Source organism: Myxocyprinus asiaticus, chromosome 43 (genome assembly GCF_019703515.2).
Source record: "Myxocyprinus asiaticus isolate MX2 ecotype Aquarium Trade chromosome 43, UBuf_Myxa_2, whole genome shotgun sequence".
Taxonomy (NCBI): domain Eukaryota; kingdom Metazoa; phylum Chordata; class Actinopteri; order Cypriniformes; family Catostomidae; genus Myxocyprinus; species Myxocyprinus asiaticus.
The window spans coordinates 11,977,162-12,002,357 of NC_059386.1; the positions used below are offsets into that span (position 1 = coordinate 11,977,162).

Sequence of the window (25,196 nt, forward strand, 5' to 3'; positions counted from 1 at the left end):
AAGTTGCCATGAGACTGTGTTGCAAGTGCAACCACAATCACATATTATTCAGAAATTTTAAAAATCTAGTTATAGTTTTCTATTTTATCAGTTAAACAAATAGTTTGTAACAGAACAATAAACAAGCCTTTTTGTCTAAGTAGCTCTAACAGGAAGCCACTTTACAAAGTAAAACATTTTAAATTTTTTTATTTTGTAAAATCTGAATAGATTAATCTTTCTGATGTTACACCAGAGCTGAACATTAGATCTGCACTTGTAGAATTTTATATTGTGTAGTCAAACATAACACTACACACAATACTGCCTAACTTCTGCTAGAATATGTTTATTCTGAGGGTGGATTGAGGTGCTAATATTTGTCTTACTAAATATTATTAGTTAGTTCATGTTCAAACAGCAAAAAGCAAGTGTTCGTTCCTGCTACCCCAGTTATAAAATAATTTGTTCAATTGCTTGGTTAAGGGAAATGTATTGTTGCACAATGGGAAAGGGTGCAGTGTATTTTCATTTCTTATAGACTATCTTTGAAAGCATCTACATCATGGTAAACAAAAGAGAACAATAAATATGTTCTTATGTATATGCAGGAATTTCCCCCTACAGTATTTTAGCTTAAAACTTCCTCATACATTTTCTTATTCAATAAATCCTTCTTGTAAATTCAAGTTATCTAAATAAACTTGTATAGTGTGCTTAACACTGATTGTTATACTGACAGTAACTTGCTCATTTACAACATGTTGTAAAAGACGGCTGTCAAAGAGTTTCTTTAGTTCTTTGACATTTATATATTACTGTGACAAGGAGGAGGGCATGGCCAGGCCATGAGTGTGCACGGCGCCTAATCAGTGGGAGAGAGAGATAAAGATGAGTCGGAGAAGCCAGTTTGAGAGAGAGACAGACACACGCGGCCGCTGTGTGCGTCTGTCTATGTGTTTTATGTTGTTTTAAGTTGAGTTTATGTCATTAAAGTTTACGTTGACGGTTCTGCCAGTTCCTGCCTCCTCCTTGTCCATCCCTTACCCATTACAGATAATAATGCTTATTAGTTTTATTTATACATGTTAAACATTTTTATGAAATCGTTAGCAAATGGCAAGCAAACCAAGCTTTTATGTTGAGAAGCTTTCTCTTAGAAAAGTATTTGTCTATACTTGAGAAGTTTCTGGATGTTTGGCCCAACAGAGTGCACTTTGAATAGATTAAATGTGAAACAACACAAGAACCATCCCAGCCAACATGTCCAATTGGGCCCCACATGGGATTTAAGTGGGTTATGTGGGCACCATCTGGGCATGGGGTAAGATTGGACACTTTGATGGGCTGAATGTGGGCCCCAGTTAGGCTGCCCAATATTGTTTTTTTGAGGGTCCTGTTTGGGCCCCATTTGGGCTATAGCCTATTGTAAGACTTCTCAGTGGAAGGAGGCGAGAAGCAGATTTCCTGGTTCAGGTAAGCGTTTTATTCTCCTTACTACAGCAAATACACACGTTCAGGGCTCTTGCACTGTTCAATGATTAACTCCCAAAAATACACAAACTACTTAAAAATATACTCTTGAACTAATAAACTCATGGCTTCACAATTGGCTGGCTGGCTGGCTCTCTCGTCTATCTGCTGTGTGGCTCTATTTATGCTGCTCTCCCCATGCTCACTGAAATTAGAGACAGGTGTTAGACATAATTTAACTCAGGTGTAAGCGCCCATACCGCTTTCTCTCTTCCGGAGAGATGCTTGACCACGCCCCCGCTGCCACGCCTATATATAAATTACTTACTTGTTGTTTGTATTTGCTGATGATTTAATTTAATAGGTACAACTGACTGATGCATTTTCAATTAATTTGTTAACTTAATATGGTTAAAAGAATATGAAATTCTGTGCGTTATTAAATTGTTTGTGTATACTGTAGATATATACTGTGTTCATTTATTAATTTATTTAGTGATAGCATCACAAAATGTGCTGCTCAAAAACACTATTTTACTTATCTAATTAAATCACACAGCACTTGATCAAAGCACTTGCATGTAGTCCCTCACCCACAAGCTTTGACGATTGACGTGCGTCAGCATGCCTCCTCCCGCCTTTTCGTTTGAAAATAAACGGTCACCACCTGAACACCATCATCTCTTGTGTGTCGAAGAATATAAACTCTATATCAAGGAAAGATACTGTATATAGCCTGAATTTAACCCAGTTTTACATCTGCTTTCGTATAATTGGAGATTTTGGAATTCAGGGAGGTTAAAGCCAAGATTTAACAAGCCCAGATTTAACAAACACCTGACGTGATCTAGCAATCGAAAGATTGAAAATTATAACATTTGCAGTTAGCTAGCAAATTGTGCTATAAAATGTGGGGTATACAAACAATCACTTCTGACTCTCTTTAGCAGTGCCAGAGGATGTTTATTTATTTATTTATCTATCTAACACTAAACCTTTTTCTCTCTTAAGGCCTCACGATAATGATAATAAAAACTCATAAGAAGTGACATTTAGGACAAGAGGTGAAAAGTCGTTTATTTATTTATTTTTCACATTTAATGTACATTATCGGTATGCATGGGGAAACAGACGGGTTTACTATGCTTTTTTAATACATTTTCACTCATCACTACAGTATTATGATTTTTTAAATTTATTTATTTATTTATTTTATGACTGTTTTATCCAACTAATACTTTTTTTGCACATTTGTTAAGCAAATGTTATAAATCAGCCTTTATGTTCAGGTGTTTGTGACCTTGCCTGAGGTGGTCACCTTTCCATTGAAGAGCTTTACTGAAGTGTGTGCAGTTGAAGCTGTGAGTCTGACTTCCAGAAAATTGTGGTGAGTGTTCTCGCATAAGCAAATCATACGTAGGTCTAGATGCAGGGGGTGGTTTAGTGTACCCACTGGCTTCACTTGCCCCACTTGCCCCTACTGCACTCTAACAATTATGAAAATCTGTTGTAAATATATTTTCTACTATATATTTATTTACATCTCAACTTTAGGTCTCAGAGGGAGGAGCTTCGAGTGTGTCCGAAGAATTACCCGTACGCCTTTTTTAAAAAAAAATTTTTTATGACAAAAGACCTTGCCTGTCAGTTCAACCTCACACGGTGCCATGGCAAACATTAATTCTGAAAACCACGTCATTTTGATACTTTGTGTGGTAAAAAGACATTTCAACATCCTTCGTTTACTTAAATAAACAAAGTTTTGGAAAATGGCGCTTACAAGTATAAGTATTTTGTTTGTTTTTTTTTTTTCTGATTGGCCTATGCTCATGTAAATTGCTTGCTTCATAGCTAGCACTTTTGCTCTCTGTGGCATATTGTATTGTTTATGGGTTCGATGAGCTGTGCCCTTGTTGCTGCAGTAGTAACCCTGACTTAAAATGAATTCATTATTTTGCTTCACAGGTAACCTGAAGCAGAACCCTTTGCTGCACACTGTCAGTATGAAAGAGGTGGATCCGGCCTTCAGTAAACCATTTAGAAAATTCAAGAGACAGAGAGGGCAACTGTGCCTTGAGAGCCCAGCAGGACCTGAAACGGAGGGCAGCACAGTCAGATTTGTAAGCTGAAATTTTTTTTTTTTTAATTGTTTATTATTTATAACCAGTTATTAATTTATTCAGTTGTAATTTTTAACATCTTAGAACATGTCAGCCAATCAGAATCAAGCATTAAACAGCACCGTGATTTAAGGAATATTAATTTCTTCTCATAATTATATTTTGGGGAACAATAACCTTTCAGGTTAGTCTGCTCAGGTTCTTCCATTTGATGGATAAAGACTCAACAAAATAACTAAAATGCTTCTATTTGCAATATTTGGCCATCATCCTGAAACCCATAATCATTAACAGATAGGTGAGGAAGAACAATATCGCCTTGCTATAATTCTGTGATCAGTTGTTCTCAAGTTTCTGTCATTTTTAATGCTGCGTTAGTACATAATAATGATTATTTATGCTTAACCAGAAGTTCCACCCACATTGCCCGCAAAGCATCATGGGACTCAGGAATATTGTGGATAGACAGACTCAGATGACTTTAGGCATTCTTGGTTTGGTCAGGCACAGGTTTACAAAGACAATGTAACTTAGATTTGGAGTGGTTCAAAAGTGCAGAGCAGCACATTAACTTGACCCAGAGCAATCAGATTTATTTAATTAAAAGGGGCCAACTTTTAGTCCACTCTGGCCACACAAAAGCCCCATATAAGAGGAAATAATAAGGGGCCATTGTGGATCCAGCAAGATCACCCATACGGGCCCCATAAAGGTGCTATTTGTAGTCCACCTTGGCCCCATTGTTGGCACCCATTTGGGACCCAAGTGGGCCCATATAATGAACATCCACATGGGCCACACTGAGTGCCCACAATGTCCCCATCTTTTGCCCACATGGGCTAACAAAAATGGGGCCCATGTGGAGCCGATGGACAACTTTTTCTGGACCCCATTTGGGTTGCCTATGTAGGGTCCAATTGACAGCCCATCAAAAACCCACATGGGGCTATATGGAAATGTTGGCTGGGATGGTACTGCTGCAGTACTCATGCTTGTATTTCCATTCAGTTACCTGCAATCATTTACCTTCATTCACCAACTTATGTTTGGAGTTACTGATTAGTGATTAATGGTTAATTTATTAGTGAATGATTAATCGCAAACTTTTATCTTATGTCACTCACACTTAAGGTGTAGAACAGAGATTTGTTTCTGTATCACAATAAACGTGCATTTAAATGGTTTTTTTATTTTTTCACATCTCTGACATAGAATTTGCACCAAAACAAAAGCAAACAAGACAGAGAATTCAAATATATACAGTGGCAAGAAAAATACTAATAAAAATAAAAGTAATTACCTGCATTTATGAATACATTTGTCTTAAAATCTGGTTTGAACTTCATCTAAGTTACAATAATGAACAAACACAATCTGTTTTAACTAATAACACACACATTTTGTATTGTTCTTGTGCATATTGAATACATCATTGAAACATTGTAGGTTGGAAAAAGTGTATGAACCCCTAGGCTAACGACGTCAACAAAGACTAATTAGAGTCAGGAGTTGGCAAACCTGGCATCCAGTTAATGAAACGAAATTGGAGATGTAGGTTAGAGCTACTTTGACTTCTAAAAAGCACTCAAACATTTGAGTTTGCTATTCACAAGAAGCATCTGCTGATGTGGACCATGCCTCCCAGAAAATAGATCTCAGAAGAGCTACAATCAAGAATTGTTGCTTTCATAAAGCTGGAAAGGGTAACAAAGTTATCTCGAAGAGCTTAGATATTCATCTGTCCACAGTTAGACAAACTGTGAGACGATTTAGTACTGTGGCTACTCTCCCTAGAAGTGGCTGTCTAGTCAAGATAATTCATAATAATAATAATAATAATTAATTAATAATAATTCCTTACATTCCTTCAATTTTTCTAGGTACACAAAGTGCTTTACATAGTGTAGTGGGAATCTCCTCAACCACCACCATTGTGCAGCATCCACCTGGATGATGCGACGGCAGCCATAGTGCGCCAGAATGCCCACCACACACTAGCTATTGGTGGAGAGGAGAGTAGAGTGATGACTCGAAGGGCACACTGTGGAATGCTCAGTGAGGTAAAAAAGAACCCTGGAGTGACAGCTAAAGACTTGAAAAAATCATTGGAACTGGTTAACATCTCTGTTAATGAGTCTAATGTATGGAAAACATTAAACAGGCATGGTGTCTATGGCAGGACACCACGAAGGAAGCTGCTGCTTTCCAACAAAAACATTGCTGCACACCTGAAGTCTGCCAAAGACCACCTTGACACTCCACAACTCTACTGGGAAAATGTTTTGTGGACTGATGAAACTAAGATTTAATTGTTTGAGGAGAACACACAGCATTACGTATGATGTAAAAAGGGCACTGCATACCAACATGAAAACATCATCCCAACAGTTAAGTACGGTTGAGGGAGCATCATGATTTGGGGCTGCTTTGCTGCTTTGGGCCTGGATGGCTTACCATCATCAGATTCAGGGTGACTGTTTGCCAGCTGAAGCTCAGTAGAAGTTGGGTGATGCAGCAAGACAATGACACTAAACATAGAAATATCAACTACAGAATGGCTAAAAATACAAATAAGAAATCCACTTTTTGGAGTGGCCCAGTCAGAGCCCAGACATTAACCCAATAGAGATGCTGTGGAATTACCTCAAGTCTGGTCCATTCACACCAGACATCCTAAGAATATGGCTGAGCTGAAGCAGTTCTGTAAGGAAGAATGGTCCAAAATTTCTTCTGAACGTTATGCAGGTCTAATCTGCAGCTACCAGAAACACTTGGTTGAAGTAATTGCTGCCTAAGGAGGATCGACAGGTTATTAAATCCAAGGGTTCACTTACTTTTTACACAGCACTGTGAATGTTTAAAGAGATGTTCAATAAAGACATTAAAGATTATAATTGTTTGTGTGGTGTTAGTTTAAGCACTTTGTATTTGTCTATACTTGTGAATTTGATGAAGATGATCACATTTTATGACCAATTAATGCAGAAAACCAGCTATTTCCAAAGGGTTCACATACTTTTTCTTGCACCTGTATATGTGTGTAAAAATACTATTTAGTTTGGGCCATGTAAAAGTATGCTTTCAAAAATTGTAAGAAGTTGTAAAACATAAGAAACTTAGCTTTTGATTTAAATGGAAATCAAATGTAATGTGGATAATGAGTGTAGCTTTGAAACTTTATTACTCTGAATTTAGTTTACAGTAAATACTTGACAAGTTGATGCCCTAACAGCATCTTTTGACTCAAAGTCACTGATTGGCTGCATGGAAATGAAAGAAACCACATAATATCAAAAGTGCTGCTCAGTAGACCTCTTATACTATTACAATGGGAAATGTACTTAGTCAACTCAACGGGCCTCCTAAACAATTGCAATGTGAGAGGGACAGATCTAACAACTTTAGAAGAGCATCAAACTGATGGGCAGTAGAGGTAAAACTAATGCACCTAACTATATTCCAGGATGTCTCCTATCAGTCAAAATTATACAAGAGCATTTATAACATCCATAGAAGTGACTTCTTAAAACATTGGTCAAGTAGCCCCATTTCCCATATTTCCTATATTATGGGGTAAGTTGAACCATGTCAAAGGGTAAGTTAAGCCATTCTGGGGTAAACTGAACATTTCTTTAGAAGTAAAATGTAGCCATAATTGCAACTAATTGCAAAAACATTATGCAATATTCCATTTCTTATTTTATTGCTCTACTTATTTTTCGGAATAATATCGGTAACACTTTACATGCAAGATATCCATAAACCAATCCATTTTTCTTTTTTCTTTTTTTTACATGAAGGCTTTGTAATAATTTGACATAATATTAGAGCTGTCAAGAAGAAAATTTGATTTGGCATGCAGTTTAAGTGATTTCTAAGCCATTTTTCTATTATCATGACAAACAGAAATGATGGTCACTTTCCAAGTATATGGTCGCATAAGGAAAATTGTCCACATAGTTACAGAAGGTGGCTCTCACTGGCCCAAACTTTTCCCATTGTCAAATATAGACACAGAGAAAAGTTCATGAGAGAGAGCAGAACATACAGCCGCATACATTACTGTGCCTAGACTGATGCAATGCCAGAGTGCAGCTGGAGTAAAACTGGTATCAATCAGCTGCTGCACAATCCTGTGAAAGAATAATTTACAGTAACCTTCAAGATGCTGTATTGGAATAAACCTGGTTTGGCTTGTTAACCCAGTACAGCCAAACTCTGTGTGGTTGGATGGAATGCAAAAAGAAAATTGATTGACAAACTGCATGCACACACCCACATATGGCATTGGTATATATAAAAAAGGTCACAAGACATTTAAACATTTTTCAAACACTGACTGGGTCAATTTCACTAATTATTGTGTGGATTTTGCATACTTGCACATGCACAGAAAAGCAAAAATGTTCCACCAGATTCACAACAACTAGTGCTTGTGTGAGTTTTTTTTATCCCTGCTCCAGCTATTATGCACATCATTTTAAAAATGACTTCAAAAAACAAACAAATAAATAAATAAATAAAAAAAATAAAAATATATATATCTCTATATGTGTATATCTGCAAACAATTAAGAGACCACTGCAAAATGACAAGTTTCTCTGGATTTACTGTGTGTTTGAGTAAAATAAAATTATTTGTTTAATTCTATAAACATTTCTCCCAAATTTCAAATAAAAATATTGTCATTTAGAGCATTTATTTGCAGAAAATGAAAACTGGTCAAAAAAACAAAAAAGAGGGGGCCTGGGTAGCTCAGCGAGTATTGGCACTGACTACCACCCCCGGAGTCGCGAGTTCGAATCCAGGGCGTGCTGAGTGACTCCAGCCAGGTTTCCTAAGCAACCAAATTGGACCGGTTGCTAGGGAGGGTAGAGTCACATGGGGTAACCTCCTCATGGTCGTGATTAGGGGTTCTCGCTCTCAATGTGGCGCATGGTAAGTTGTGCGTGGATCGCGGAAAGTAGCATGAGCCTCCTCATGCTGGGAGTCTCCGTGGTGTCGTGCACAGCGAGCCACGTGATAAGATGCGCGGATTGACTGTCTAAGAAGCAGAGGCAACTGGGACTTGTTCTCCGCCACCCGGATTGAAGTGAGTAACCGCACCACCACGAGGAACTATTAAGTAGTGGGAATTGGGCATTCCAAATTCGGAGAAAAAGGGATAAAAAAAAAAGAATAAAAAAAAAAGGATTGGTGATGATCTGGGGGTGCTTCAGCAAGGCTGGAATCGGGCAGATTCGTCTTTGTAAAAGACGCATGAATCAAGCCATGCACAAGGTTATCCCGGAAGAAAACTTACTTCCTTCTGCTCTGACAATTTGTACGGCTAGTGAATGAGACCCATTGTCCTAGTTAAACATGAGATGATTAGCTGTTTTTGTAGACATGCAAGTTGGAGTGTCCAGTGCTGATAATTAAAACAATTATTAATTAAAATACTTCAATAATACCAAAAATAGTTTTTTTTCTAAAGTCAATTGATACACAATGAAAAGGCCAAAAAGTAATAATTGTAATCTTAGTAACATCTGTAGCACTATGTAACAATATTTACATTCAAAAAATACACACTGATGGCCAAAAGTTTGGAATAACGTACAGATTTTGCTCTTATGGAAAGAAATTGGTACTTTTATTTACCGAAGTGGCGTTCAACTGATTTCAATGTATTGTCAGGACATTAATTACATGAAAAATTACTATTACAGTTTGAAAAAAACTACTTCAAAGACTTCTCATCAAAAAATCCTCCACATGCAGCAATGACAGCTTTGCAAATCCTTGACATTCTAGCTGTCTTTACTGTTGTACATGAAACTGGTGTTGAGCAGGTAGAATTCAATGAAGCTGTCAGCTGAGGACATGTGAGGCATCTATTTCTCAAACTAGAGACTCTGATGTACTTATCCTCTTGTTTAGTTGTACATCTGGCCTTCCACATCTCTTTCTGTCCTTTTTAGAGCCAGTTGTCCTTTGTCTTTGAAGACTGTAGTGTACACCTTTGTATGAAATCTTCAGTTTTTGGCAATTTCAAGCATTGTATATCCTTCATTCCTCAAAACAATGATTGACTGACGGGTTTCTAGAGAAAGCTGTTTCTTTTTGCCATTTTTGACCTAATATTGAACTTAAGACATGCCAGTTTATTGCATACTGTGGCAACTCAAAAACAAACACAAAGACAATGTTAAGCTTCATTTAACGAACCAAATAGCTCTCAACTGTGTTTGATATAATGGCAAGTGATTTTCTAGTATCAAATTAGCAATTTAACATGATTACTCAAGGATAAGGTGTTGGAGTGATGGCTGCTGGAAATGGGGCCTGTCTAGATTTGATCAAAAATGACTTTTTTCAAATAGTGATTGTGCTGTTTTTTACATCAGTAATGTCCTGACTATACTTTGTAATCAGCTGAATGCCACTTTGGTGAATTAAAGTACCAATTTCCTTCCGAAACAGCAAAATCTGAACGTTATTCCAAACTTTAGGCCGCCAGTGTATTTTAGCCTATTTTTTTAAAATTTATAGCTTTCAGTTTCATCAAATTGTTTTTTTTTTCCCCAAAACTAAATGAATAAAACTAAAAATGTTTATTTTTAAATTTTATTTTGTTAAAGATTTCTCTATTCAATTTGATATAATTTTGTGAAATTGAAATGTGTAAATCTTAACATACAGTATATATATATATATATATTAAGTGTAGAGCTATTACATGATACAGTATTTGTTGTTTATCTAATAGCAAAATCTCTTTTTAAAAACAGATTTTGTCTTGAGGTTTTGCTTTAGTTCAGTTAGCCAACAAAATAAAATAACTTCCTCTACATTGTTTTAACATTGTTGTGTTTATACATGTAACCAAAAAACAACCAATCTGTAGACTCTTTTAGTAGTACAAAAGTAATGAATATAATTACTGTGACAGGGCATTACTTGCCATGGAACCACTAATCATTGTTGCAGAAGTTGGCTGTAAGATTTGTCTGGAACTGATTTCTGCAGATAAATAAATGAGAAACATATTGTACTATACATGAGAGACCCCATATACTGAATGTCCAATAACAGAAAGTAGGACATCTGACAAAACACAAACAACCTGAAAGAATAATTGATAATAACACAAAAAATTCTGACAAGGTTTTTAGCTTATATCAAATATTCTCTTCATTGAAGTCATCCTCGTTCTAGTCGAGCCATTGTGTGTGAACATGTGCAATATTACAGATGTCAATGAAATATTCTGTCAAAGACATTCTTGGTTTAGGCTAATGCTTGAAACAAATAATTAGTCTCTAGGCTTGGATCAGTCACAACATGTCCTTTGTTCAAAGCCATTGACAGATGCAAAGTCAGTAAATATGGTCTTTTTACTGATAAATAGTTAGAGAAGGAAATTCTAGTTCCTAGCATGGGTGTTTACTGGCAAGTTAGTCAGAGATTATAGGTCACTAGGTTGTTAAAACTATTTTAACCTAACTATGGTTTGTCAGTTTAACAAAAGAGATTTATTGTGTTAGTTAAAGAAAGAAAATAATAATAGAAACAGGAAGACAATGAGGTAGTGAAGTAATTTACAGTAAACCACTTACCAAATTCAGAAACATTTTTATTCCTTGGTGGTGTATCTTATGGTCTGAAATATATTTATACCCTCTTATACAACCTCTAAATTGCTAACCCTCAAACTTCATATTGCATTACTTTTTAACATTTATTTTGTAATTTATAATTTAATTTATATAATAATTATTGAAATATAATTATTTACTGTATATAATGATAATTATATAATAATACACATCATATGGCACAAAGTGTATAATAATTTACAATACTGTATGCAGGACTAGAATATTATTTATAATTTTGTGTCAGTACTGTTGCTTGTTTTTTGCACACTGTAAAAATATTTTGTCAGATAATCGAAAATTTTCCTAAGAATGTCACTTCAAATAATGTTGCAATTAATAATTGAAAAAATGTACGCACACGGTCACTGCACTTGCGACAAGGAAGAAGGAACTAATCCTGTAGCCACGCCTGAGACTCCCTGAGTGATGCATCACAGATTGAGGATGAGGGTTGCTTTAAAAGCTCATCTGCTCCATCCTCAGCCAGAACAACACACTCTGAGCCTTGAGTTAGACCCAGAGAGCCAAAAATCTGATATACAGGTGAGAAATTCTAAACATGTTGAAGTTCTCTCTTACTTAATCGCAAATTTAAAAAAAAAATGATATGTGGTTATGGTTAATCTTAGTGATGCTGATTCCAGTGAAAGGCATGTAAAGTAATTAATGTGTTAAAGTCTAGTCTAGATTATTCTGCCTCTTGAAGCCAAAAACACAGTCACTACGCCAATGCTGAAACTGAGAAAATGGATGTAAAGTTACTTGTTTAAATGTTTTTATTTATTTATTTATTGAGTTACTGCAGTTTTCACACAGTTTCCATTTTCTAGTCATAAGCGCTAATTCTGAGCACAGTTGAACTGAACCTGTCTCACAGAACAGATCATAGCCAAAGAGTCAATAACACAGTATTGTTTTTTTTTTTTTTTCTCAATTCCTGTTTTATGTCTGCATTTTTAAATAAAAAAGTGTATACATTAAATGGCACAGTGCTTGAGTTGTTCAAGTCCAATTTTAGTAAACATAAAATGGTCTATTATATGGTTAAAATATAACAACTCTTCTTTTTTATATCTCTGTTACAGAGATGAATCTTCACACGTTTCTTTTTGTGGTGGGCTGCAGCTGTGCCCTTACAACAAATGCCTTAGGTAAGTTTACCAATTAATCACGCTGTCAAAAATCTGACAGCAAAAGATGCAAAATATAGCATCAAATGTGTTTATGCTGCAAGCAGGGCTGTCAATAACTACAAAATTTTGATCAAATTAATTACATGATGCGCCAATTAATTAATCAAATTTATGGCATTTATCAATATTTACTGAAAAAGGCCCCAAAATAAATATAATTTAGTATATAATAATTAATATAATTACACATTTAGTATAATAAATATTAGAATTCAGATAATTCAAATATATATATATATTGGCAGCAGACAGAGGGAAAAAAAAAAAAACATATATGCTATGTATGCAACACATAGGGGTACCATATTAAGGGGCACAATAGGTGCACCATATTAAGCACCCCCCCAATCAGATGGACAGTTTAGGAGCATCTCACTTTGGTTGTGTAGGGTTTCACTAGTTTTCAGCACCTCTAGTCATAAGTGCTGTTTCAAGATGATAGGAACATTTCTTATTATGGAATTTACTTATGGATCAAGGGTATGATTAATTGCGTACATTTTTTAATGCACTATTTTTTTCATATAATTAATCACACTAAATATATGCGTTAAATCTACAGCCCTAGCTGCAAAAAATCCAGTTTTGCGGTCATGAGTCATTTAGACAGCTCATGTCTCATTTCATAATATCCTTTTCTTTTTTAGCAGAAGAAGAGAGTCCTGGAAGACAGTTCATTCTTGATTCAATTGAGGAAGCCAAAAAAATCGTAGATGCTGCTTACAAGTATTCCCGTGATGAGTGAGTAAAGTTTGTAAGAACATACAGTAAATTGCTCAACATTATTTTGCCATCATGCCAGTCGTTGATCTATTCTCATACATTTTCCCACTTCCAGGAGTTTAGCAAGGGTGCGCAAGGATGTCATCAAGCCTTCCGACAAACTGCGTCTTATGAAACAACCAGCTAGAAAAACCCGTGAGGCAGTGAGAGCTGCAGATTACATGGAGCAGACACTTAGACTGATCAGTGAGAAGGCTCATCATGCACACAAGAGGTCCATCAATGCTACAAGTATGAGGGCAACACCTTGCAAAACTCACACAGAAATGCAGATCTGATCCATTACAGTGTGATGTTCCATGCCCACAACTGTCAATGTGTTTTTTCTCTTAGGTCTACTCACTCCAAACGAGCTTAACACCATCAAGCGTCTGACAGGCTGTGCCGCTCAAACCCAGCCCCCATCTTGTAGGACCACACCCCTCATAAACAAGTATCGAACTGCCTCCAATGTCTGCAACAACAGGTCAGTCCCTCCCTCCTTATTCAGAGTAATTATTCCAAGTCTAATAATTTTTTTTTACTGATACAATACATTGGGATTCAAAAGTTTGATAGTGTGATACAGTACACTATTTATAGGTCACAAATCAAATTTGTGACATTGACCATGTTGACCCCTTTTTGTACAAAATTTCAGTTATTTATTTATTTTTTTTTGTCAAACTTGTGACATCCATGCTGTTATTAAAGCAAAAGGGGGACATACAAAATACGAAGAAATTCTGAAATTCTAGTTAATTTTTCATTTCAATTTTTCACTCGACATGTTATGGTCATAAAATATGTAATAAAACACAAAAAAATTATTAAATCAGAAAAATAGAGGCATTTTCAGTTGTGGACTTCTGGACCCTACTGCATTAATTACAATTGTATTTATGCAGTTACTGAAAAACAAGAGAATCAATACTGTGGACTGAGCTCTGTGATTTTTATCAATCCTTAGGAAGAACCCACTCCTTGGTGCATCCAACACCCCTTTCACTCGCTGGCTGCCTGCAAAGTATGAGGATAGCATCTCACAGCCCAAAGGATGGGACCCCAACACATTGCACAACGGTGCATTACTGCCCCTAGTATGATGGAGATACTTATAATCTACTTACTAATATGTACTTGACAATCAGGTAGGTCACAAATCAGTTCACAGCTACTAAATTCTGTCTTTCTCATTGATTCCAGGTCAGACTGGTTTCCAATCGTATTCTAAGCACTGCGGATGCTGATGTAGAGAATGATAATGACTTCACCTTCATGCTCACAATCTTTGGACAGTGGGTTGACCATGATCTGACTCTTACGCCCACCTCACCAAGCATTAGATCCTTCAGCAATGGCCTCAAATGTGATGAGAGCTGTGGACGCTCCGAACCCTGCTTCCCAATTCCGGTCAGTCAATGTTTATACCTTTGAAGTCTCTCAATGTTTTTTTCCCCCACCTGTTTACTTCCATTCCTAATTTGCAGTGTCTTTCATGCTATATTTAATGTCTGAACTCAGATCCCGAAGGAAGATCCTCGTCTGAGTCCTGACACCTGTCTCCCCTTCTTCCGTTCATCACCTGCTTGTGGTGCCGGGAACACTGCCTTTATCTTTGGTGGTGTCCCCAAAGTTCGAGAACAGATCAATGCTCTAACAGCTTTTCTAGATGCTGGGCAGGTTTATGGGACAGAGGATGGGCTGGCAAAGGAGCTGCGTGATCTGACCAATGATGGTGGTCTGCTACGTGTCAACAATCAGTTCCTTGATAATGGACAAGAGCACCTGCCCTTTACTAATGTACAGAGCAAAATTTGTGCCACACGTGGGAAAATCCTCAATGACACAAACTTGACAGAGGTGCCTTGCTTTATTGCAGGTCAGGAACTTTTTCGTTCTTTGATGGTAAATGTAGTAATTTGTTGTCTTCATAGGAAATTATCATGTTTAAGTAGTCAACAGTTGGTAAATTCAGCATCTCCAATTATGCATGCCCTACTCTTTGCATTAACTCCATTAAGCTAATGCTAATGCACTCTCTTTTTGTGTAGGGGATGGTCGTGTTATTGAGAACATTGCTCTTACCTCATTACATGCTCTATTTATGAGGGAGCACAACCGATTGGCTCGTGCCCTTCACATACTCAACCCTAGTTGGAGTAGTGAAACCCTCTATCAAGAGGCACGAAAGATTGTGGGTGCCTACCAACAGGTAAAGCCACCCAAAGAAAAATCCATTGACACAAACAAGTAATTACAACATTTAATTGAACAGATATGTATTATCAAGAACTCCTAAATCTTTCTCTTTTAGATACTGGTGATTAGGGAATACCTGCCACACATTGTTGGCCCTGATGCTTACAGTAAACACCTTGGCCAATATCCAGGGTATGATGAGAATGTGGACCCTAGCATTGCTAATGTCTTTGCTACTGCAGCTTTCCGTTTTGCCCACCTGGCCATCCAACCCATCATATTTCGTCTCGATGAAAATTATCAGAACCATCCTCAATTTCCAAGTGTGCCCCTCTTTGAGACCTTCTTTGCTCCTTGGAGGGTGATCTTTGAGGGTAAGTTTGGGAGACTTGCAAAGTGTTTCAACAGCATAAATGACCCCTTTTACACCAGGTATTAATATGCATCTCGTGTTTCCGATCACATGTGGTCAGATGAGACTCATTGCTGTTTACACCTGATATTACCATGTATCTCAAATTTGTCTCCTGTAACCACTTGTTTTCAGATTTCAAAGGGGAGGGTCTCAGATTTCATGACAACAAATATCAATAACTATGTCAGTGTTACTGCTAATAATAAGTGATAATAAACTGCAAAAAAGTCAGAAAAGACAAGGAAAGTGTGAACAAAACCAGCATGCTCTTTCTCCCAGATGAAGCTGAAATGTAATCTAAGCAAAATGCAACATCTTGAGCAGAATTATAAATTATTTTAGTGGAGTACCTGTGTTAACTGAGCTTCAGATGTGTGTGCTCCTCATCTGTGTCACTGCAAGTTGATATGAGGCACACTGAGGAAGATCAGTGAAGTTCTCCTGCATGTATATGTATTCCCTTTTTCAAATTTCCCCATCTAACTATAATTTTATTTTAAAGCCACACCTAACTAGCATAGTTTAAAACTCTTGTTTTAGGTTGATTGACAGGTGAGATATGGTGATTTGCTGCTATCTGGGACACATCAGGATGGATTTGCATATCACAGATCAAATGCCTTATGGTCACATGGTTTTGACTTCCTCCATATGTGGTTTTTGTGATCCAATTTACAAAACGCTTTAGACCCCGTTTACAACTATATTTACACCACTTGTGATCAGATCAACCAAAACACATCTTAATACCAGGTGTAAATGGGGTCAGTGATGCCTTGGCAGGGCAGTTTGAGGGGAAAACAATCATGGTAGATATGCTGTAAGGTCGTTTCAAACAGAATTTGAAATAAAAATGACCGTAATTTTAAGCCCCAGACCTTTCAGCCCTCCAAGCACTCACAGTGGAGTGTAAATTCTTAGAGGGGAATAGGGCATTTTCTGAATGGAACGCAACCTGTAACAGATAATGTAGTAAAGATTTGTTGCAGTCCACCCACTGAGCCCTAAAACTTCCCTCCATATTTTTCTTCTTGTTAGGTGGCGTGGATCCTCTGCTTCGAGGATTGATCGGTCGGCCAGCAAAACTTAACACACAGGATCACATGATGGTGAATGCTCTTAGAGAGAAGCTGTTTGCTTTTACAAGCCACATTGCTTTGGACCTGGCTGCCCTCAACATGCAAAGAAGTCGTGACCACGGTATACCAGGTAAACATTCCAGCCTCTTACCAAAGTCTTGACCATTTGAAAACCAACCACATGAAGCTAATTTAGCCAAACTTGCTGCATTATAACTTAATTTAGCGCTCCATGTATTTTTGAGATAAAACTTACCAGATACCTTCCTTTTGTTTCTCATAAGGCTATAATGCATGGCGGCAGTTCTGTGGACTGTCCATCCCTCAGAATGAGCAAGAATTGGCTGTGGTGATGAACAACACTGAATTAGCTCGCAGGCTGATTGAGCTTTACAAAACCCCTGCAAACATTGATGTTTGGTTAGGAGGCGTCGCTGAGCCTTTTGTACCTGGTGGTCGTGTTGGTCCACTTTTTGCTTGCCTTATCTCTATGCAGTTCAAGCACATTCGCCAGGGTGACAGGTACATTTCTGTGCATTTAGTCTAATAGTCTAGCTTATGTGTGAATGATGTTAATGCCAGTTGTGATTGTGTTCAGGTTATGGTGGGAGAACAAAGAAGTATTCACAACCAAACAAAAAGCTTCACTTGCCTCTGTGTCTCTGGCCCGCATCATCTGTGACAACACAGGAATTCGTAATGTTCCCAGTGATCCTTTCCGCTTCAGCAGTTCTGCAAGTTTCAATAGCTGTGACAATATCCCAGCCTTTGACCTCACCCCTTGGATTGAGACTGGTAAGGCACCAACCATAAGAACTCTTAAATGCATACTGTGTGTATGTGGTCATATATAGCAAAAATCATCTTCTTCTGACTGCAATTTTCTGCCTAAGCTTCTACCTAACTTTATACTGTATATGCTTGCAAAGTACCCAATTTCATGGTAGTATAGGCACATATATGGTATTGACATTTTACAATTTTTCTGCATGGTCACCATGGTTTGGTTCACCTTTGGTTTGGTATTTGACCTTCCAGGTGACAGTGGCATACATTTTACAAACAATGGAATTGAGGTTAGACAAGTTTGTTTTCTCCTGAATTCAAGAAAAAGTGCAAGCAGTGGTTGTTTTGCGCATTAAGTATTATTTAGCTTAAATGAAAATGAACTTCTCTGCAAAATCTCTCAACTGGACAAAGCATGAGCAGCTAAATGGGGCCACTTGCTGTACACAGGATTGGTGCAGTGAAGTATAAATTCACAGATTTGGCTGTGAAACGTAGTCTCACGGTTAAGCAGTAATTCATAGCTTACCTGGGAACTGCACCAAAGCTTTGTAAGCTGTTAAATCCTGACATTCCTCCCTTTTTACTTGCTTCAAGCTTATTGCTTGGGTTTTCTGCTTATGTCACATTTTAAACTGATTTCTTTACAAAAAATAAAAATAATAGATAATAAATAATTAGGCTTATAGCACATAAATGTAACATCTATTCATTAACCCCTCAGATTCTGATACCTTTCAAGGGCCTCCCGGACCCAGAGGACCTCCAGGGGAACAAGGTAAGCCAATCTATCAACTCACTCAGACCCTGGTTTTAACATTTGTTTCTAGTGATTCGATCATAAGCAGACACTGATAAATAAAGATAGATGGGGTCCAAAACATCTTGTGATCCGATCACTCAAACCACATTTGAAAGTGGTTGAAACACCATTTGTGTAAACACTAATTTGTTCCTATGCGTCCTAGACAACAGTGACAACTCACTGGTAAATCATCCGCTGCGTTAAAATAAGTATATTGGGAAGCAATAGTGTGCTGCCTTTTCATGCATTTTGCACTTTCTTTTGTGCATTAACACACTGATGTATTGAGTAATGCAGTCACAAAATCAAAGACCCTCCCCTTGAACTCTGATCACAATTGGCCACAGGAGACGCACAATTTCAAAGGTTAAAATGTGTAAACAGTGTTGTGTCTCAACTAACTACTTGTGATTTGATCACCCAAGACTAATTCTAATACCGGGTGTAAACAGGGCTTCAGTGTTCTTTAATTAAGCCTGATGATAGAACTAACAAGCAATCATTGCCTACCAATGAAGGTAAGATTTGATAAACAATATTAAAATAAAGGTTCTGCTCCTACTTTTCCATTTGAAAACCAGAGGTGGGTAGAGTAGCCAAAAACTGTACTGTAATTAAAAGTACAATTACTATTACTCACGTAGAAGTAAAAGTACTAACATAAATAATTACTTGAGTAAGAGTAAGAAAGTATCAAATTAAAAGAGTACTCAAGTAGTGAGTAACTCGTTACATTCACAAATGACATAATGGATGTGAACTCCCTTATATTCCATTACATAATACACATTTAACATTTATTATAGAATTCTTCTTCTTCTTATTATTATTATTAATGGAAATTCTGTCATTATTTACCATTATGTTGTTCCAAACCCATATGACTTTCTTTTTTCCATGCAACACATTAAGTAGATATTAGACAGAATGTTAGCCTTGGTCACCATTTACTTTCAGTGAATGTCTTTTTTTCTTTCTCCATATTTTGAAAGTGAATGGTGACTGAGACTGTCAGTCTCTAACATTCAGTCAAACAATTTGGTATTCCACAGAAAACAGAAGGTCACACGGGTTTGGAACAACATGAGGGTAGGGAAATGATGACAGAATATTAAATTATGTCTGAGCTATCACTTTAAAGGGATAGTTCACCCAAAATAGAAAATGTTCTCATCATTTACTCACCCTCATGCCATCCCAGATTTGTATGACTTCCTTTCTTCTGCAGAACACAAATTATGATTTTTAGAAGAATAGTTCAGCTCTGTAGGTCAGTACAATGCAAGTGAATGGGTGCCAAAATTTTGATGCTCCAAAAAGCAAATACAGGAATCATAAAAGTAATCCATATGACTCCAGTAGTTAAATCCATATCTTCAGAAGTGATATGATAGGTATGGGTGAGAAACAAATCAATATTTGTCATTTTTTGCTAGACATTCTTCTCCCTGCCCAGCAGGGGGCAATATACAGAGAAGAATATGAATCACCAAAAACACAAGAAGAAGAATGTGAAAGTGATCTATTTCTCATCCACACCTATCACATCGCTTCTGAGGATATTGATTTTAGCTTTAAAATGTTGGCACCTATTCACTTGCATTGTTTGGACTAAAAGAGCTGAGATATTCTTCTAAAAATCTTCATTTGTATTCAGCAGATGAAAGAAAGTCATACACATCTGTAATGGGATGAGGATGAGTAAATGATGAGAGAATATTCATTTTTGGGTGAACTATTCCTTTAAGGGCTCTTGTCAGATCTGGATGAATTTGTCAATAAGACAAGAGGTTTGGAAACCTTTCTAGTAATTATTACGGGGGAAACGTGAGTGCGAGCAGGCGAGAGAAAGACACCAGTTTACTGCTTCATTCACTCCTGCAATGTTTTATTTCATGCTGAGTGTATTAAATTACTTGACAAATCATTACTTGATTAAAATAACATATAGAGAGGCAAAACATACAGATACATTTTAAAATGTACTCTTTATTTATACTTATACAGAATTTTGCCATTCAAGAATTCTTTATTTACTAAATAATTCACTGAGGTGATATTATTTTAACTCAGGAGACTGCACACAGTGGAAATGATCGTTCTGTGGATGATTTAAATATTCTGTTATCACATGTAGATTATGATAATTTGGTTGGAAGAGGACACTATGCGCCCAGAAATGCTACCCATCTTGTATTGTAGTTTAAAGATACTAAATTATAACAAATAAATACAATAATGTTTATTTGATAAAATGTGTTTACTCTTTATATTAACATATATATTAAAAATGACAAACAGAATGAAGATTTATTGTATTAATATATTATTTAATAAGAATAACAAGTAAGGCCCAAGTATTTTAAAAGTTCATATGTGATATTGCTTTTGCTTCGATGCTCGGTGTATACGTCAGCATCCGAATTCACTCACTCATTTTGTTCACTCACTGCTGAGATATAGTGCACTCACTGGCATTCACTATACAGGAAATAGTGAATGAGTGAACAATTTCGGACACAGTCACTCTCTTCGCCATACGATCGCCTCATGCCCGCACATCTCTCACATGTGCCCCTCGCTGTGCACACGCAGAGTGCTGTCAGTTGTCAATCACGCGAACAGCAGAGCAAAAGGCATTTACACTTAACTTGGATGTTTACATGGATTTATACAATTAATCCGCCCGAAGTAGCTGCGATAGTTTCCAGTGTGAGGGCATGGGGTAAATGTGTAAATACTGCTCATGACATGCGGGATGCAGGACAAAGCGCACTGATATATTATTGCTGCACTGATTTAAAAATATACACTTACAAACTGATGTCTCGAGAGCCCATATTTACAGAATCACGCTACAAATGACCATCACCATGTCTCAGAAAAGCCTGCGTTATCATTAAAGCCTTGACTTATCTCAGAGTGCTGCCTTAAATTGGAGCTGCAATTTTAATCTTGAAATATCAGCTTGTCTTGGTGTTAAATGAAGGCATTGCATATTGAAACTATTCTTTTTTTACTGTGCTGAGTGAAGAAAGTGTTTCATTTTGAAGAGCTTGATGCTGCAGCAGACAGTGATGGACTCGGCTTGAGTGACAGTCTGTGGCAGCGCGTGAAGCTATGTGAACTTCCGCTGACGTAAAAGTCCCATTCAGTAATCTCTCAATAAATTACACATTAATTAAAATTAAACCCAGTAATGCAACGACAGGAATGCCACCTATTATAACAAAGTAAAAGTACATTTTATTCATTAGAAATTTACTTGAGTGAGAGTAAATATTACCCACTTTTAAACCTACTCTAAAAGTACACATTTTTCCAAAAAGTTACTTAAGTAAATGTAACGGAGTAAATGTAGTGTGTTACTACCCACCTCTGTTGAAAACTAATATATAGCTACTTTCCAGCCCAGACAGAAGAATTACCTTACAATAAGCAGGGCTGTTTAGCAATAACTGTCATGCCAGTTTCAGGCCCAAAACATGTATTAGCCCTAAAAGCTGGATAACTGCAGAAGCTATACCGCTCCAATCTGCCAACTTTATAATGAATGAATATATTTTGCAAAAAAGTAGGAATCTAAAATAAAACATGAAGTATCAAGTATAAATTTCACTGAAATATTTTTTTTTTTATCTTCCTCTCTAATATTTGCTCTTTCCAGGTCCCCGAGGTCTAGAAGGCCCACCTGGACCTCCTGGACCACCTGTTAATACCACAAGACAACAGTCTGCCTTCTTTGCTTCCCTTGGCACAATCCTCCCGATCTCTGCTAAAGTTGTTGTGTTCAATAAAGTCCTTTACAATGGCCAGAACCATTATAACCGAACAACAGGGTTGTTCTACTGCAATATACCTGGTGTATATGAATTTCAGTTCTCATGCATAGGAACTAGAACGTTGGGCACTGTGACCTTAAAGAAAAACCAAATTGTACAGCTAACTGCTGAAACAATCAATCTAAATGTACGAACATTAGCTGAAGGGCAGGTAGTTCTGACACTTCAGACAGGAGACTGTGTGTGGATAGAGACTTCTAAGGGTGCAAATGGAATAACCAGTTCCAGCTACTTCTCTGGCCATATTCTCTTCGCTGATTAAGGAATCTATTACAACACCAATTCCGAAAAAGTTGGGATTTGTGATTTGTAAATTATAATCACCCATTGCTATATTGAAAGCTCAACAACTACACTTTATATGATGTTTTACCCTGTGATTTATTATTATTATTTTTTAATGTACAGTAATTTCAAATCAGATGATTGCAACACACTCGTTTACCACTGTGAATGCGCTTAATGCGCCACACATTCTCAATTGGAGACAGGTCAGGACTGCAGGCAGGCCAATCTAGAACCCACACTCTCTGTTTACACAGCCATGCACTTGTAATCCGGGCAGTATGTGGTTTGAAATTGTCCTGCTGGAAAATGCAGGGACGTCCCTGGAAAAGACGGTGCTGGATGGCAGTATATGATGCTCCAAAATTTTTACAAATCAGTCTGCATTAATGGTGCCCCCCCCAGATGTTAAAACATCATATTATATGTAGTTGTGGTGCTTTCAAAATAGCAAAGGGTGAATATAATTTACAAATCACTCCTTTTTGTTTTTATTAGCATTTTTCATACTGTCTCAGCTTTTCGGAATTGGGGTTGTAAAATGTTGTTTTCATTTTATATTCCGATGCTTCTTATTTATAAAAACAGCAAGCAAATGCTTTATATCCTGGTTTAATCAACATTCCACTGCTTGGATACTCTGAGATTATTGCATAATATTACAATTATTTTTTTTAAGTTGTTACAACTTTGAATTCTTTGTTTATTAGAATAGCAAGGAAAAAGTAAATTTCAGAAAATAAATGTAATAACCAGAGTAAAATCCTTTAAACTGAACAGTGGAAGCCTACAAAATGCTAATTATATATTTATTTTAATATGTGATTGCATATGTGTTTTATTGTTACCAAAGATGTTACCTATATTTTTATCAAAGTACTAAGCTGTAATCATTTAAATCTTAGTATAGAAGCAACAAATTTAAGGGTTCATTGATACTTATTGTTAAGTATTTGTAGCATTATTTAATGCTAAACTATAGTCATTATTATTTAGTAGCATTTTTCTAACTTTACTAGCTAATTTATTTTATGTATGCTGGTTTTGTTGTCATATTGCAACAAAATATTTGTAGTCCATTCTGTGACAACTTTTTTGTGTATGCTTTTAACAAAGTGAAATAATAAACAAAAAAAACCTTTATTTATCATCCACTGATTAGCAGTCATTTTCTTCTTTCTAAATGCAGAGGTATCAGCGTGTCAATACTTAACCAAACAGGACATAATAGGGGTGCGCAGCAAAGACATTAACTGTATCTGTTACTTTGGCAAAATGAACTGTATCTGTATTCGGATAGAACCGGATGTGTGTGGGGCTTAAACAGGAAGTGCGTCAAAACTTAATGAAAAGTCATTTTTCAAATGTAACTCTATTACATTTATAGTTCTGTACACAGTATGTCTTGTAAATGCCTATTAAAATAATAATAATAATAAAAAAATAATAATAATAAAAAAATAATAATACAGTTATACTACTCAAAATCAAATCAAATCACTTTTATTGTCACACAGCCGTATACACAAGTGCAATGGTGTGTGAAATTCTTGGGTGCAGTTCCGATCAACATAGCAGTCGTGACAGTGATGAGACATATACCAATTTACAATAACATCAAATTAACACAACACAATTTAAAGTCTATTATACACACAATTACACACAACACAATATACAAATAATAACATACACTGTATAGTATACAATACACACAATTAGATACACATTATTCAATAAAAAAAAAATATATATATATATAGTATGTATAGAATGTACAGTAGGTTGCATTGTACTGAATTGACATTCAGGCTGTCGGTTGATAGTAAGTTGTTAAGAGAGAATATAATATAATAATAATATAATTTATGACAGTCCGGTGTGAGATATAAGAGTAATAAAGTGCAGTGCTGATGTATTTTTGATCGTGGGAGATCAAGAGTTCAAAAGTCTGATTGCTTGGGGGCAGAAGCTATCATGGAGTCGGCTGGTGCGGGTCCTGATGCTGCGATACCGCCTGCCTGATGGTAGCAGTGAGAACAGCCCATGGCTCGGGTGGCTGGAGTCTCTGATGATCCTCTGAGCTTTTTTCACACACCGCCTGGTATATCTGTCCTGAAGGGAGGGAAGCTCACCTCCGATGATGTGTCTGGCAGTTCGCACCACCCTTTGCAGGGCTTTGCGGTTGTGGGCAGTGCTATTGCCGTAGCAGGTGGAGATGCAGCCAGTCAGGATGCTCTCTACAGTGCAGGTGTAGAACTGTGTGAGGATATGGCGGTTCATTCCAAACTTCCTAAGCCATCTCAGGAAGAAGAGGCGCTGATGAGCCTTCTTCACAACGACTTCAGTGTGGATGGACCATGTGAGTTCCTCAGTGATGTGGACACCCAGGAACTTGAAGCTGCTGACTCTCTCCACTGGTGCTTCATTGATGGTGATGGGACTGTGTTCTCTGTCTTTTCTTCTGAAGTCCACCACAAGCTCCTTTGTCTTACTGACGTTGAGGGAGAGATTGTGCTCCTGACACCAGTGTGTCAGAGTGTACACCTCCTCTCTGTAGGCTGTTTCATCATTGTCAGTGATCAGACCTACCACCGTCGTATCATCAGCAA

The 25,196-nt window shown here is 37.0% G+C and overlaps 1 protein-coding gene across 1 annotated transcript; it reads left to right on the plus strand.

The window, feature by feature from the left end:
* Positions 1–139: 139 nt before the first annotated feature.
* LOC127433250 (eosinophil peroxidase-like) lies at positions 140–23,716 on the plus strand. Its single transcript, XM_051684963.1, has 17 exons — positions 140–2,839; positions 3,418–3,572; positions 11,597–11,758; positions 12,301–12,366; positions 13,056–13,149; positions 13,247–13,422; positions 13,525–13,657; positions 14,141–14,270; positions 14,377–14,583; positions 14,695–15,052; positions 15,225–15,385; positions 15,488–15,746; positions 16,826–16,996; positions 17,151–17,388; positions 17,465–17,661; positions 18,377–18,430; positions 22,125–23,716. Exons 4-17 carry the CDS (start codon positions 12,303–12,305, stop codon positions 22,559–22,561), a joined length of 2,679 nt encoding a protein of 892 aa, XP_051540923.1. The 5' UTR covers positions 140–2,839; positions 3,418–3,572; positions 11,597–11,758; positions 12,301–12,302; the 3' UTR covers positions 22,562–23,716.
* The last annotated feature ends 1,480 nt before the right edge of the window (positions 23,717–25,196 follow it).